This window comes from Fukomys damarensis, unplaced genomic scaffold, assembly GCF_012274545.1.
Source record: "Fukomys damarensis isolate Sample0158 unplaced genomic scaffold, DMR_v1.0_HiC HiC_scaffold_37, whole genome shotgun sequence".
Taxonomy (NCBI): domain Eukaryota; kingdom Metazoa; phylum Chordata; class Mammalia; order Rodentia; family Bathyergidae; genus Fukomys; species Fukomys damarensis.
This window is the reverse complement of record NW_022900949.1, coordinates 6,537,578-6,553,878: the sequence shown is the minus strand read 5'-3', so window position 1 is coordinate 6,553,878 and position 16,301 is coordinate 6,537,578. Positions and strand designations below refer to the sequence as shown.

General features: G+C 55.6%; 1 protein-coding gene across 1 annotated transcript; it reads left to right on the top strand.

The window, feature by feature from the left end:
* Positions 1-2: 2 nt before the first annotated feature.
* On the top strand, positions 3-16,301 carry Kank2 (KN motif and ankyrin repeat domains 2; the record flags this gene model as incomplete). Its single annotated transcript, XM_010635049.1, has 10 exons — positions 3-216; positions 6,949-7,095; positions 7,197-7,299; positions 8,140-8,400; positions 9,159-9,246; positions 9,680-9,899; positions 10,211-10,353; positions 12,918-13,118; positions 13,192-13,281; positions 14,595-16,301. Coding segments are annotated over 10 exons (1,521 nt in total), but the record flags the coding sequence as incomplete, so codon positions are not given.

Below are 16,301 nucleotides of genomic sequence, written 5' to 3'. Positions count from 1 at the left end.
CCGCCGCCGGGGCCCCTGCCCAGCGCGCCCAGAGCCTGGAGCCCTACGGAGCGGGCCTGAGGGCCCTGGTGACATCGGTAGAGCCCGAGAGCCCCGCTGTGTTCTGCAGCCACGAGGTGGTGGAGGCCATGTGCCCAGTGCCTGCTGTGCCCTCCAGCAATGCCCACGTCGTCAAGAAAATCAGCATCACTGAGAGGATCTGCGAGGCGGCCTCAGGTGAGGGGTGGCGGGGAGTGGGGGCCTCCTCTTACCCTGGCTTAGCCTGCACCCTCGGAATGCTCCAGTCCAGCCCCGCCTTCCACCAGCCAGCTCACTGCAGGCCTCCGGACCTCTGTCTCTTCACCCACGAAACTGGGAACCGGTGCGGTGGCGCATGCCTGTCATCCCAGCACCTGGGAGGCTGAGGCAGGAAGATTGCCAGGAGTCCAAGGCCAGCCTGGGCTACGTATTGAGACCCTATCTCACAAAACAAACAAAGTGATTTTTCAGTGAGTGGCAGCAATTGATCTCGGATCTCAGACCCCTTTAAGCAATGGGAAGGAAATGAGTTGTTTGTATAACTTAAGGGACAGCGTCAGGTAAGGCTATCTGCAGGTCCTCAGATACCATCAGGAGTCTGTAACTTAACCGTCTTCTCCTGTCTAACCTGGAGGTTTCTTTCTCAGGCAGGTAAAGGAAGAGCCCATTGTGCCAGGAATCTGGCCTGGCAGCTCAGTGCAAAGTGAGTCCCGTAGTTCAAAGAGCGCCAGGAAAAGCCCCAGAGTAGCTGGGCGTGATGGCACAGTCCCAGCACTCGGAAGGCTGAGGCAGGAGGCTCACCATTAGTTTGAGGCCAGCCTGGGCTACATAGGGAGACCCTGTCTCAAAAAAAACAGGAGCCCTCTGAGGCAGCTGTCACTGTGTCCCTCGCTGTTGAGATCCTGAGGGTGGAGGAGCCCCACTTAAGGAGCCCCAGGGGAAGTGCCGAATCCTCCTGCCAGGAAGGAGGGTGCTGGGCACGCAGAACGCCAGCTGTCCTGCCACCGCCGCCCTGGGAGAAGCTGCAGCGTGATTCGTCCTAACAAGAACAGCTGTCCCTGCTGAGCGCTGTGTGCAGGGTTTCGCCCAAGGAGGGGCTGAAGAAGATGGGTCGGGGCCTAGGGTTCCAATTCCACTTCCTCCTCGACCCGGGATAGCGACCTCACCTCTCTCCCCCTGCTCCGTCCCGCTGCCCCTCTAGAACCTTTATGAGTTCTACATAGGGGAAGCGCGCGTCTGTGCTTTGCTAATCATTTTCAGGACAGCCGGGGCTGTCACACACCTGTCATCCCAGCACTCGGGAGGCTGAGGCAGGAGGATCACTGCTAGTTTGAGGGCAGCCTGGGATACAGAGTGAGTTCAAAGCCAACCTGAACCGCACAGTGAGACCCTGTCTCAAAAAGTGACGGGGCCCTGTTTTTCATCCAGCCCCGAGAGTCAGGTGTCCAGATGCCTGCTGGTGTCCCCAGGGCACAGGCTGCAGACAGTCCTGGGAGCCGGTCCCCACCCTGCAGTTCCGGCCACTGCCAGAGGCCCTGCCTGCCGGCCTGGGACGTGCCGTCCACCCTGTGCTACGCCTCACTCCTCACACTCCAGCTGGCGCCGACCTCTGTGTTGCTTGGGCAGAGCTGGAGTGGCTTTGTTCCTTTCCCTGCCATCTCGTGGCTTGGTTAAGTGTGCATGGAGTACCGACTGTGTGCTTGGCCCCCCCTTTTTTTTTCCTCCAGGGCTGGGATTGAACCCAGAGCAGTGAGCTTGCTACACAAGAGCTCCCCCTCTGAGCCCCCCCCCCGCTCTTTTGATTTTTTTTTTTTTTTTTTTAATTTTGAAACATTGGCTAAAATTGCCCAGCCTGGGCTCAGACTTGCAGTCCTGGCTCAGCCTCCCATAGTGCTGAGATTAACAGGTATGTGGCCCCATACCTGGCTCCACATTGTTTTGTTTTGTTTGAGACAGAGTCTTGCTGTGTAGCCCATGTTGGCCTTGAACTTGTGGCGATCCTCCTGCCTCAGCCTCCCAAGTGCTTTGATGACAGGCGTGCGCCATCACCCGGCCCCTACGTTTGTTTCATGATGCATGAAGTAATGATACACATTTGTCACGGCTGACAACAGAGCTGATGGAAGTTACTGTCAGCGTTATTCTACCATTTTATGAGCAGTGCTGAGGGTGGAACCCAGGGCCTTGTGCATTTTAGACAGATGTTCAGCCACTGAGCTACAGTCTCAGCTCTGTCTTGGTTTTAAAAGCACATAGGAGCTGAGCGTGGTGACCCACACCTGTAATTTCAGCACTCGGGAGGCTGAGGCAGGAGGATTTCTGAGAGTTCCAGACCAACCTGAACGTACATAGTGAGACTCTGTCTCCAACCAACAAAAAAAGCACATAGGATACACCGGGGCATTTATTTGATTTCTTTTGGGGGGGATATTTTAATTTATCTCAGTTCCCCAGCGATCCTATGAGGCAAGCAGCGTTTTGACCCACTCTGTATGAGTGAGGAAACGGGGCCAGTGGGAACCTAACGGACTTGTGTGCCACCCTCTAAGAGGTTTCCACGCTCCCAGGGCGGAGTCTTCCCCAGCCCCTGGGCTCAGCACGGGAAGAAAGAAATCGCAGATTAACTTGTCCCGGGGAACGTCCTGCGTCCTGCTTCGTCAGAATTCTTCAGCAGTGCTACGTGCTTATTTATTTTTGTGGGACCAGGGGGTGGAGCTCAGGACCTTTGCAGGGAGCTCTGTCCCAGCACTTTTTATTTTTTAATTTTTCAGACAGGGTCTTGCTAAGTCACTTAAGTTTCCCAGGCTACATCAGTTCAGCTGTAGCTCAGGTCTTTATTTCCCTTCTGTTTGAAGATGACTTAATATGCAAAAAAAAGTACATATTTATTCTGTATAGTTGGTGCCTTCAATGCCTCATTTTTTTCCCCCCAGTACTGAGGGATCGAATTCAGGACCTTGCGCTTGCAAGGCAGGCACAGTGCCACTGGGCTAAATCCCCAGCCCTTCGTTATCTTCTTTTGAAACATAGAATCAGCCACAGAAAATTTGTTGAACAATAAGTAGGATGTCGTGATGCACACCTGTGATCCCAGCACTCTGGGAGGCTGAGAGGAGGATCCCAAGTTCCAGCCTAGCCTGGTCAGCTTAGCAAGACCCTGCCTCAAAATTAAAAAAAAAAAAAAAAGAGCTGGACATGGTGGTGCACGCCTGTGATCCCAGCACTCGGGAGGCTGAGGCAGGAGGATCGCTGTGAGTTCGAGACGAGCCTGGGCTACATAGTGAGTCCCAGGTCAGTCTCAACTACGTAGTGAGACCCCGTCTCAAAAAACATACGTATGTACGTAAAGAAGAGGATTGGGATTGTAGCTCATTTGTAAAGGTAAACAATCTGGGATCAGTTACCAGTTCCCAGGAAAAACGATGGGGAAAACTGTAAAAAAGTACCCAGAGACATAATTTGCTGATCTCCACCATGGGGGCCGCTCACAGACCCCACCACCAATTCCACTTCTGCACCAGGTTTTTTTTTTGGGGGGGGGGTTGGTACCGGGGATTGAACTCGGGACCTTGTGCTTGTGAGGCAGGCAGCAGCACCACTGAGCTGAATCCCCGGCCCTGCCCCATTTACTTTTTAATCTTGGTTCTTTGTTTGGTTTCTCTTTGCCCACGCTGCGTTGAACTCTTGGCCTCAAGCGACCCTCCTGCCTCAGCTTCCAAGGAGCTGGGACCACAGCCCCATGGCAGGGGCCCCAGCTTCCTACCCTGTGGAATATCACGCCCATACCGCACCTTCCAGAGGCTGCTTTAGATATCTGGTGTCCTTGAGAAATATGCCTTGCATGTTTAATTTCCTTAAATGGTATTGTGTTTCAGAAAAACAAACCTCTTTCTGTTTCTTATTTTTTTCCCCTCCTCTCCCTCTTGTCTTTTGCGGTGCTGGCGTGGAACCTAGGGATTAGTGTTTCCCGGGCAGGCGCTCTCCTACTGGGCTGCACCGCTGGCCTTGTTTCCTCCACGTACATTAAAAAAAATCTTTTTTAATTTTGAGATGGGGTCTCACACTGTAGCCCAGGCTGGCCTTGAACTCGCAGCGACCCTTCTGCCTCAGCCTCCCCAGGGCACTGCCACACTCCAGTTATCCTAAGCTTTTTGCCCATTTGACACTGGTACCAAGTTGTGTGTCTTTATTTTAACTTGCGTTCTTCTCCCTCCTGGTGGCTTGAGCACCTCCTCGTGTGCTTAGTAAGACTCTGCTGTGAGTCACTCCTTGGTAGCCTTTGTCTGTTTTTCTGTGAGGAGTTTCCAGCCATTCCCCGGATATTCCTCACTCACCAGGACTAGTGTGTGGCCTCCAGCCGAAGTTGGCCTGCTGCCTGTTTTGTATGGCCTGAGCCGAGAATGCTCTTCACTGGTTTTTAAATGTTTTGCTGTATAGCTCAGGCTGGCCTCAAACTTGAGGCCACCCTCCTGCCTCAGCCTCCCAAGTGTTGCGCCCCACGCCTGGCAGTGACGGGATTTACCTCTGGCACAAGCATCCGTGAGTCTTTCCCGTCAAACGCCAGGTGGTAAATGTTTTTGGCTACGTGGGCCGTCAGATGTCGGAAGCAACTTCCGGTTCTACAATTTTAATGCCGGAGAGCCAGGCCTTATGTAAAGGCGGGGCTTCACCAATCTATTTAAATTTTTCTCAGGTCACAAAACATGGCTCTGTTGAGGCTTCTCAGTTCCTTCTTTGTTCATTTGTATTACAGTGCTGGGGATGGAACCCAGGGCCTTGTGCATGCTAAGTGCGCACTTACCAGAGAGCCCAGTCCTGTTTAACGCCCCCAGAAAAGCTAATGCTGCTGGCCATGGGGTACCTGCAGGCAGAGCACTTGCTCAGGCCCTGGGTTCCATTCTGGCCCTTAAATGTGGTTACAGTGCCTGCCATTGCCGCACTTGGGAGGCTGAGGCAGGAGGATTGCTGTAAGTTTAAGGCCAGCCTGGACTCCATAGTGAGCCCCCATCGCAACAACAACAAACGTGTGTATTTAACACACCAGGTGGGTCTGAGGACAAATGTGACGTCCTGGTCACGGTGCCCAAGGGTCTCCACTGCCCAGGCTGGGACGGGCCACAGGGGAAGCCTCAGATCAGCGGCCCAGAGCCGGGAACCAGTGGCCACTTCCCACCCCTGAGTGGGGATCCACTCAGGTCCCCCCAGGCCATCTGTGGCTTCCTGTCACCCCTCCCTGCCACTGCCACTAAAGACCAACAAGTTTTGTGTGTGTTTATTTGAGAGAGAATCTCCCTGTATAGCCCAGGCTGACAACGAACCCATGGTGACCCTCCTGCTTCAGCCTCCTGAGATCCAAGAGTGCAGGGGGGCATCCCCATGCCCAGCAAGACGGACAGATTCTCCCTCCATGGCTAGCCTTGTTCTGACGTGCAATGGTTGCTTCAAATTCAGAGGCAGCACTCCATTCCATCAGCAAGGTCGGGGAGTCTCGCCCAGGCAGAGAGCAGGACGGGGCAGGGCGGAGTGCGTCCCAGAGCAGGGTGCGGCCACCCAGGCTCTTTCCAGAGCCGGCCTTGAACTCACCCCGTGTCAAGAGCCAATGCCAGACAGGCGAGGCAGTCTCCTGATTTGTGTTTGTTTGTTTTTTTGGGTTTTTTTTCTTTCTTTCTTTTGGCTGTGTTCATGCTGGGTCTCTGGGCCTTGCGCATGCCAAGCCAAGTGCTCTCCACTGAGTTAACAACCACAGCCCTTCTGAAAATCATTTTTATTTTAAGACAGCCTTGCTAAATTGCCCAGGCTACCCAGGCTTGAACTGGGATCCTCCTGCCTCAGCCTCCCAGACTGATGGGAGGACAGCTGTGCACCACAACAGCCAGCTATAATTTTTAAAATAGTGCATGGGGGTAAAAATTGAGCTGTACCAAGTTTCATTCCACCCCAAAAGAAAAACGGGCCCAGCCTTCCAAAGCTTACAGGGTACCTTCAAATCTGAGTTCAGATATTAACACGGAATATGGGCCAGGGCTTTAGCTCAGTGGTTCTGCGGCCTGCTTCACAAGTGCAAGGTTCTGAGTTCGATCCCCGTACCAAATAACACCAAATAGTGCAAAACAGGTGATACAGCTGACCCTCGAGTATGTGGGCTGTGGGTCTCTAGTTTGAATCAACCTGAGATTTAAAAAAAAAAAAATTGCAGGAAAAGAGCCAAGCATGGTATGCGATGCCTATAATCCCAGTTACTCAGGAGGCTGAGGCAGGAGGATTGCTTGAGGTCGGGAGTTTGAGGTCAGCCTGGGCAACATAGCGAGACCGCATCTACCTAAAGATAAAAAAGACGGTCATCTTGGATGAGGACATTCTTGGTCTTGATGTTTGATTTTGACCTGGTGGTATTTCCTAAACTCTTTGTCATTTGCTGCATGATGACAGCATTGTGGGATGGGAGATGTCGTTTTCTTAAGGCCCCAGCAGTGGCTGCCCAGGTGGGGAGAAATTGTCTAACAGCTGCCCTCTTGGCTGTGATCAAACCTTTTCTCAGTTAATACAGTATCTTTTTTTCAGTACTAAGAGCCGAACCCAGGGCCTTTACGCTGAGCTGCATTCCCAGACCATTTTTTAAGCTCTGAGACAGGGTCCCACTAAGCCAAGTTGTCCCGGCTGCCTCAAACTCCCAACGATCCTCCTGCCTCGGCCTCCTGAGAGCTCCGATGACAGGCAGGTGTCACCACGCCCGGCTCAGCTCTGCGTCCCTAATAACTCCTGAGCCTTAGTTTCCTTTTCGGTAATAATCTGACCCCTCTGAGACCGGATGCCCGGTGCTAGGGTGCCTGGCAGACAGTGCCTGCTCCATAAACAGGACCGTGGGCTGGGCTCTTTGGGGTCTGACACTGGCTCGCGGCACTGTGACGCCTCATTTCCTGCATCCGTCAGGTCCCCCACAGGCACCTGCGGAGTCTCCCTCGTCCCCCCCAGGGTCGGCGCCCGTGGAGAGCACAGGCCGGGTGGCTGCTGCTGGCCCCGCCCACGGGGAGCCCCCCAGCCAGGAGGCACAGGTGTCCGGGGAGCCTGGGGGAGCAGGTGAGTGGCTGTGGCTGTGGCTGCGGAGGGGGCTGGGACTCCGGGCGGCCTGCTCGGTGGACGGTGGCGTCTCCAGGCAGCCCTGTCACTGCTCCCTCCAGGTGGGCCCCAGGCGGGTGTGTGGTCCGTCCTGAAGAGGAAGGAGGAGCCTGCAGACCGGGCAGCCTGCGGGAGGAGCCTGCAGTTCGTGGGGGTCAACGGCGGGTGAGGAAGTCCCTACCCTGCAGCTCCTGTCTGTCCCTCGGTCCTCTGTGCACCAGAAAGAGGGGACCCAGAGCCCTGGTCCGCATCCTTCATCATGGTTAAGTCAGCGAATCACACCCCATTCAGAGCCGGGCATAGTGGTGCACGCCTGTGTCCCAGCCCTCGGGAGGCTGAAGCAGGAGGATCCCCATGAGTTGGAGGCCAGCCTGAACTACACAGTCAGACCCCGCCTCGAAAAATAAAGATAGAAAAGGGCTGGGGATGTAGCTCAGTGTGAAGACCCTGGGTTCAATCCCCAGTGTTTCAAAAGCATTTTTTAAAAAACAGAGGGTCCTAGGGGCCAGGGATTTAGCTTAGTGGTTCTGCCACCTGCCTCACAAGCGCAAGGTACCCAGTTCAATCCCCATACCAAAAAAGGGTCCTATAGGAGGTAGAACACCAGTGTGAGTTAGGGAGTCCTGCATAAGGGCTGAGGGCCAGAAGATGGGAAGCACCCCCTCCAACACACGATCACAGTCACAGCTAATATTTATTTTTGTTCTTTGAGACGGTCTCACCACATAGCCCAGGCTGGCCTTGACCTCACAGACACCCTCCTGCCTCAGCCTCCTGAGTGCTGGGATGACGGGCATGGGCTGCAGTGCCCAGTGGCTGATGCTTACCACGTACTCCCTGCATACCTGCCCACGTGCACACCTGCCACCCCTGTGGTCCATCGCCGTCACCCCCACCTAATTCTGGGGACACTGAGGCCTGGGGAGCACAGGTCTGCAGCTGCCCCCGTGCCCGCCCTGCCTCATCTCCCACCTACTGCGTGTCCCCCGCCTCCGTCCTCCCCAGGTATGAGTCGTCCTCCGAAGGCTCCAGCACAGCCGAGAACTTCTCCGATGACGATGGCAGCGGCCGTGGTGGCCCAGAGAATGAGGCCCCGGAGCCAGAACAGAGGCTGCCGAGTGTGACTGGAGCCCCACGGTGCAGGCCCCCGGGCACCACGGCAGCAGCACCCCAGACCAGCCTGCCGGGGAGCCAGCTATCTCGGGAGGCTCAGCATGTTCCTGTGGCCGAGGAGGCAGCAGGCACCAACTCAGAGGATGAGATCCGGTCAGCTTCCTGGGTGGGGGGGACTCAGACACAGCCAAGGGTGGGTGAACCTCTGCCTTACATCCCACCATTCGGGGAAACTATCAATCATGCACACCATAGTCTGAATTAGCGAACAGTGCAAGATGTTTCTATCCACTGCTCACCATTTGGAATAAATTAGCCCACGGGCTGGGGATGTAGCTCAGTGGTTCTGCTGTCTACCTTGCAAGCGCAAGGACCCGAGTTCAATTCCCAGTACCAAAAAAAAAAGAGAGAGAAATAAATGAGCCTGTTCGTCCACTTTCTGTTAGTCTTTACGTCTGTGCCTTGGCATGTAGTGTGAATCTGGCCCTGGAGTAGGGCGGCTATGATGCCACTGTTCACCTGGCCTCTAGGGGGTCACATGCGCATCAGAGAGAAGAGCACTGGGCCCCTCCCAAGCACCCCAGCTGGGTGCAAAGAGCAGGCGGTTCCCAGGAGACTCAGGGGCTGATGCTAAGATAAACTTGCCAGGCACAGTGGTAGACATCTATAATCTCAGCTACTGGGGAGGCTGAGGCAGGAGGATCCCCCTGAGTTCAGGCTACATAGTGGGTTCAAGACCAGCCTGAAGTACATAGTGAGACCCTGTCTCAGAAGACTAAAGTAAATAAATAAATAAGATCTATAACAAGGGCTGGGGGTGTAGCTCAGTGGTGAGTACTTGCCCAGCAGGCGAGAGGCCCTGGGTTCCGTTCCCAGCACTAAAATGAATGCCTTCTTGTGCACCCCTGCAGGATGGAGCTGAGTCCTGACCTCATCTCGGCCTGCCTGGCACTGGAGAGATACTTGGGCGACGCCAATGCACTCACAGAGCGGGAGCTGGTATGGCCAGGCCTCCGCCGCCCCTGGGAGGACCAGAGACCCGGATGGGTGGCCTCACAGCGCTGGGGCAGGACCTGGGGACAGCACTGTGTTGTCTACGCTTCCTTGAGGCTCTTTTGTATTATTCTCGGCAGTACTGGGATTGAACCCAGAGCTTCTGCACTGCGCTCCACCCTCAGCCCTTTTATGTTTTCCTTCTGAGACAAGGTCTCACCAGATTTGCTACATTGTCCGGGCCTGGCTGGAATTTGAGATCCTCCTGCCTCAGCCTCCTGGCCCAGCGTCAAGGTTTTACTGAAATGGGGCATCCACACCTCCCTCCAGGGCCTTTGCAGGACAGGATTGCCCCCGTTTGCTCCCAGGGGCCCCTGTGGGGTGGGAGTCCGCCCTGCATCCTGCCCCCCTCACGCCGCTGTCCCACCAACCCACCCAGAAAGTGGCCTACACCACCGTGCTGCAGGAGTGGCTGCGCCTGGCCTGCCGCAGCGACGCCCACCCTGAGCTGGTGCGACGTCACCTGGTCACCTTCCGGGCCATGTCGGCACGGCTGCTGGACTACGTGGTCAACATCGCTGACAGCAACGGCAACACCGCGCTGCACTACTCCGTGTCCCACGCCAACTTCCCTGTGGTGCGGCAGCTGCTGGACAGCGGTGAGGCTGTGGCCTGGGCTGGATGGGAAAACAGACTGTGGGCCGGTCTCCAGCTGGAGGAGATCCTCCTGCCTCAGCCTCCCAAGTGCTGGGGGACGGATGGGTGTGGCCGTGCTCCTAGTCCTTCCCCGACTGTGGACTCCACTGTGGTTGAACAGGGTGGAGGTGCAGACTCAGGGCAGGAAGGGGAACCAGGCCAGGCGTGGACGGGGAGGAGCGGGAACCCCGCAGGGGTAGTGCGACACAAGACTCAGGGCGTCCAGTTGTCGCGGAGAGCGCTTACCGCGGGCGCTGTGTCCCCACCCACGCAGGTGTCTGCCACGTGGACAAGCAGAACCGTGCCGGCTACAGCCCCATCATGCTCACCGCCCTGGCCGCCCTGAAGACGCAGGACGACATCGACACCGTCGTTCAGCTGTTCCGGCTTGGAGACGTCAACGCCAAAGCCAGCCAGGTAGGCAGCCCCGGCCACACCAGACCCTCTCTGTGCCTGCCAGCCCCTCGCTCCATCCTGCCAAGTCCACAGGGTAGCCGAGGCTCAGCGAGACGGTGTCATTTCCTCAGGTTCAGAGCTGGGTGTGGTGGTGCACACCTGTAATCTCAGCACTCAGAGGCTGAGGCAGGAGGATCTCCGCAAGTTCAAGGCCAGTCTGGGCTATAGAGTGAGACCCTGTCTCAAAACACCGCCTTCCAAAAAAAAGTGGGGTTTGAACTCAGGAACTTGGACCACGGCGCCCTGCGCTGGGGACTCAGATATAGAACAGGGGGTGCAGCCTCTACTGTCCTGGGGCTCATTCAGTGGCCAGGGGCTCCTGGAACCACAAGCTATTCAGGCAGGGGCAGGGCTGGGACCGGGCTGGAGGATGCGAGGGAGTTCACTGAGGGAGTGACATTGGGCACGCGTGGTCTGAGAGCTCGCTGGGGTCGTACACCAAGGAGCAGAAGCTGGCAGACGGGAGGTGAGCGGGGTGACAGGAGATAGGGTTAGGGAAGGGCAGCCGGGCCCCACTGGATGGTGAGGAGGGGAAGACGGGCCACAGCCTGGACACAAGGAAGGAGCTGTGACAGGTGTAACGGACAGGCCCTGCCTTAAACTCCCACCACCACTGAGGATTGACCCTGAGGCCTTCACGCTGAGCTGCACCCCCAGCACTTTTTATGTGGCCTCACCGTCTTCCTAAGGTACTAAATTGCCTGGGGTGTGCTTGAACTTGGGATCCTCCTGCCTCAGCCTCCCAACTAGCAACTTTCTTTTTTCATTTTTCTTCCCCAGTTCTGGGATGGAACCTGGGCCTCTTGCGTACAGACAAGCGCTCTACCACAGAGCATCATCCCAGCCCAGCCCTTCTTTCCCTTTGAGACAGAATCTCACTATGAAGCGCAGGCAGACCTTGAACTTGCTATGTACTCCAGGCTGGCTTCCAACTCACGATCCTCCTGTCTCAGCCTCCCATGTGAGGGAATTGCAGAAATGTACGACTGTACCTGGTTGCAAATTTCGTTATCTATTCATTCATGTATTTATTTTGGTTTCCGTTTTTTTTTTTTTTTTGTACCAGGGATTGAACTCAGGACCTTATGCTTGCAAGGCAGGTGGTAGAACCACTGAGCCAAATCCCTGGTCCTCCCTGTGTTGGTTTTCTTGACACAGGGTCTCACTATGTAGCCCAGGCCGGCCTCGAACTCTTGTCCATCCTCCTGCCTCAGCCTCCTGTGTGCTGGAAATACAGGCGTGCGCCACCACGCCCAGCCATTTTTTATTTTATGTAATTAAAGATGTTTAATAGTTTCCTGTTTTTGCTTTCACCGGAAGTGAAATTCACATGACACGATATTAACCTTTTAAACATGAATCATTCGGTGACATTAGTGTATTCGTAGTGTCGTACAGCCACTAACCGCTTCCAGAATGTTTTCGTGCCTACAAAGTTGTAGCCCTGTGGATTTGCTCATTCAGGACATTTCATATAAGTGTAAATTTTTGTTTTTTTTTAATTATTCTGGTACCAGGGATTGAACTCTGGCCCTTGCGCTTGCAAAGCAGGCGCCTAAACCACTGAGCTAAATCCCCGGCCCTTGATTTAACTTTTTATTGAGGTGCAACTGAGGAATACAAAGTCGTACAGATCTTCCTTGGGTCAGTTTTTAGGTAGCTGCATACCAGGGAGTGAAGAACCTGCTTTAGAGGATTAGGGATGGAGGGAGGGTTGGGGCAGGGCAGGGCCCCTCTGAGAAGGGGACATTTAAGCTGAAACCTTGGTGATAAGGAGCCAGTGAGGGCCCGGGATTTGGACCAGTGGTTCTGCTGCCCGCCTCGCAAGCACAAGGGCCCGTGTTCGATCCCCGGTACCACAAAGAAAAACAAAACAAAACAAGGAGCCAAGTGAGCCAGGCATGGTGGTGCACACCTGTTATTCCCAGCACTCTGGGAGGCTGAGGCAGGAGGATCACAAGTTTAAGGCCAGACTAGGCAGTTTAGCTCCTTAGCGAGTCCTGTCTCAAAAATACAAAGGCTGAGGGTGTAGCCCAATGCAGTGGCCCTGGGTTCAGTTCCCAATACTGTAAAAGAAAGAAAAGGAGGGAAGGAGAAAAACATTTAAACAAACATTAAGGGAGTTAGCTCCAAGTTCCACCGCCTGCCGCACAAGGACCCAAGTTCGATTCCCAGTACCCAAAACAAAAAACAGTATATGGGTATGGTGGTACCCACCTGTGGTTCTTGCACTCAGGAGGCTGAGGCAAGAGATTCCCATTGAGTCTCAGTCCAGCCTGGGCTACAAGGCCAGCCTGAATGATATAGCGAGACCCAGTCTCAAAAAAACAAAGTAAAACCAAAAGAAGGAAAGAGCGAGGAGGCCAAGGAGGAGGAAGGGCCAGCAAGTGCAAGGGCCCGGAGGTAGGGAGGTTATTTGCTTACAGTGCCAGCATCCGGGTGCTTGGGAACCATGGCAGGTTGAGGAGCAGGGGCAGCACCCGGGCCCCTGAGTGGGCCGTGACCCGGTTCCTCGCCCTGCCCAGGCGGGGCAGACGGCCCTGATGCTGGCGGTCAGCCATGGCCGGGTGGACGTGGTCAGAGCCCTGCTGGCCTGCGAGGCGGACGTCAACATCCAGGACGACGACGGCTCCACGGCCCTCATGTGCGCCTGCGAGCACGGTCACAAGGAGATCGCGGGGCTGCTGCTGGCCGTGCCCAGCTGCGACATCTCGCTCACCGACCGAGTGAGTCCCCGCAGCACCCCGGGGAGGGCGGGCCGCGCCCCGCACACGCGTAGCAACGGCTGCTGCTTTGCAGGACGGGAGCACCGCGCTCATGGTGGCGCTGGACGCGGGGCACAGCGAGGTCGCGTCCATGCTGTACTCGAGGATGAACATCAAGTGCTCGGTGAGCCCGGGAGCTGGCCGGGAGGGGCGGTGTCTGCCTGGGGGCCCTCGGTATCCGCACCCCAAAACCACAAAGGCCCGCTCTCCAGTCCCGGCTCGTTGGCACAGGACGGGGGGCAAGTTTTGCTTTTTGTGTGCGTGCCAGGGATCGAACCCAGGACCTTGCACTTGCCGGGCAGGCACAGCGCCACTGAGCTACATCCCCAGCCCTGCTTTTTTGTTTTTCCTGTTTTGTTTTTCTGGTGGGTGTTGGTGGTTTTTTTATTTTTCTGGTACAAGGATCCAACTTGGGTCCTTGCACTTGCGTGGAAGGTGGCAGAACCACTGAGCTAAATCCCTGGCCCTGCTTTGTGTTTTTGAGACAGGCTTCGTTTCAGGTTGGATGTAGGGGCACAGTCCTGTCCTCCCAGCTCTCAGAGGCTGAGGCAGGAGGATCACAAGTTTAAGCCCAGTCTGGACAATGTAGTAACGGAGCCAGACCCTGTCTCGACATAGAAAACAAAGAATGGTGAGGTCGCTCAGTGCAAAGGCCCTGGGTACCATCCTTAGCACTGCGAAGTCTGAGGGAGAAAAGCGCGCTTCGTTCCTGCCCCGGGGGTCACTGTGGGACCCTGTCTCCTCACCCGCACCCTGCAACTCCTGAGGGCCAAACCCTAACCCTTCAGTACCCACTTGGCCCCTCAGAGCTGTTCCTGTCACACTGGTCCCCTGGCTGCAGTCCTCCCCACAGACCCGGGGCCTGGCACCTCCCTTCCCTTGTAACCTTCCATGGCTCCCACTCTTGTGAAGAGAAAGCCGCCATTCTTCCCAAACCCTACCAGGCCCTGCCTGACCACCCTCACTTCCTCACTCCTTTCTTTCCAACCACACCTCCTTCCTGCCCTTCTCCTCCCCCTGGGGCCTGTCTTTGTTTTAATTTTTAAATTTTTCTTTACATTCTTTTTTTTTTTTCCTTGTGTTTCTGTGTTTGTTTTTTTGAGACAGGGTCTCACTATGTAGTGGAAACTGACCTGGAACTCACTATGTAGCCCAGGCTGGTCTCGAACCCACAGCGATCCTCCTGCCTCAGCCTCCTGAGTGCTGGGATGACAGGCGTGCGCCACCACGCTTGGCAAGCTCATCTTGTATTTTGAGACAGGGTCTCACTAAGTTGCCCAAGGTGGGCTCTAACTTGCAATCCTCCTGCCTCGGCCTCCTGAGAGCAGGAATTGCAGGCACAGCATCCCCTGGACCATCAGCTCTTCAGGCTGGGACTCCGCCTCCCTCTCGCCCACAACCTCCCCAGCACAGACAGGGGTGTGCTTGTCATTTCAGTTTGCCCCGATGTCGGATGACGAGAGCCCGGCGTCTTCCTCTGCAGAGGAGTAAGGAGGGAGCCCGCGGCGTCTCCGGACCGCAGCCCCAGAGCCGACCGTCCCGGTCCCCGCCGCCTCCCGCCCGCGCCGCTCTCCGCCCCACTGCTGCTCCCCCAGGCCCTGACGTCGCTTCCGCTCCTTGGGGGACCTCGACACCAGCGCCCCCCCAGGCGCCGAGCCCCGTTTCTTTTCCCAGGACCTCGATTCAAACCCGCGGCTGCGCAGACCAAAGCTAAATCCCGGTCTGCAGCGGCGGCAGGGTGTGGGCTGAAGGAGGAGGGAGAACAATCCGCCCGGGACGGGCTGGGGAGGCGCCCGGGAAAGGTCAGGGTGTTGGAGTCATCGCGGGCGGGGGAGGGTCCCTGCGGCCGGATTTGAAGTTCACTGGTGTTGGGCCTGGCCTGACATCCGGGATGAGTTCTCCGAGTCATGTCCCAGTGCCTGCCTCCCTCTCCACCCACATTTCACTGTCTGATTTATGATACTTTCCCGGACAGCCTGGGGGTGGGGGGCGTCTCTTCTGGTCATTCCACAAAACAGATTGTGTCCCTGTCAGATTGTCACCCAGGCCTGAAAGTTCAGTCCTTCCATCTTTAGGTTTTTTGAGGTAGGGTCTCAGTACGTAGCCCAGGCTGGCCTTCCAAGTCAAATAGATCGCCCTGCCTCAGCCTCCCAAGCACTGGGGTCACAGGCGTGTTGTCGCCACGCCCAGCTGCCTTCTGTCTTGCCCTTAATGCCAGCATCGACCCCTCCAGACCTGGGGAGGGGAGAGCTCAGGGTGCTGCTGCTAGTCTCTCAGTAGCTCTGACTGGGAGGTCATCAACCCACAGAAGAAACGACTCAAATCCACCCCCTCCCCTCACAGTGGCCCTGGCCAATGTCAGTCTTCCTAGAAAATCTTTCCTCCCCAGAGGCCGAAGGAAAAGATCCAGTTCTCAGAGTAGCGGCTGCCTCTGGAATCCAGAGCTATAGTAACAGGGCCGCCTTTTTTCTCCCCAGGGCTCCGGAATCTTTTTCCTCCATGGAAAGAAAACCCGGGCTGGGCTCCTTGGCAAAGCACAGGGCAAGCTCTGAAAACCCCATGTGTGTACGATTAAAAGTTGGCCGACCTGGGCCTCAGCACAAACTGAAAAAGACGGGCTTTTGCCGAAAACCAAACAAAGGCCAACTGGTGCTCTCTCCTCCCTCTCCTCCCTCTCTCTCTCCCTCTCTCTCCCTCTCTCTCCCTCTCTCTTTGGAGCCACCTGAAAATGGGTTCTTCAGAAAAGTAGTTTTCTTGGCCTCAGAGGTGCAACATGGTTTTCTTTCCAGTTCTTTTTCTTGGTAAGGAAACAAAAAAGGGTCCTAGGCCTCGCAGTGTGCCTTGTGATCGGGGAAGAAGTGTCCTTCCAAACATAAGTCCCACCCTTTCTCAGTCTTAGCCCTACAGGAATTTGAAGCCAAACCTTGATGGAACAGCCTTAAACCCCAGGAGGTCACAGGCCCATTGATAAAGCAGAGTCCTGGCTTCTGTCCTAGGGAAGTAGATTTCTTGGCTGGACGTAGTCTGGCTTCCTTTTTTTAAAGACATCCTGGCTTTGAACTCAAGGAAATCCTCCTGCCTCAGCCTCCTAAGTGCCATAATTACAGCTTAGTTTTGTATTGAAGGGATATACCAAAGGGAAAA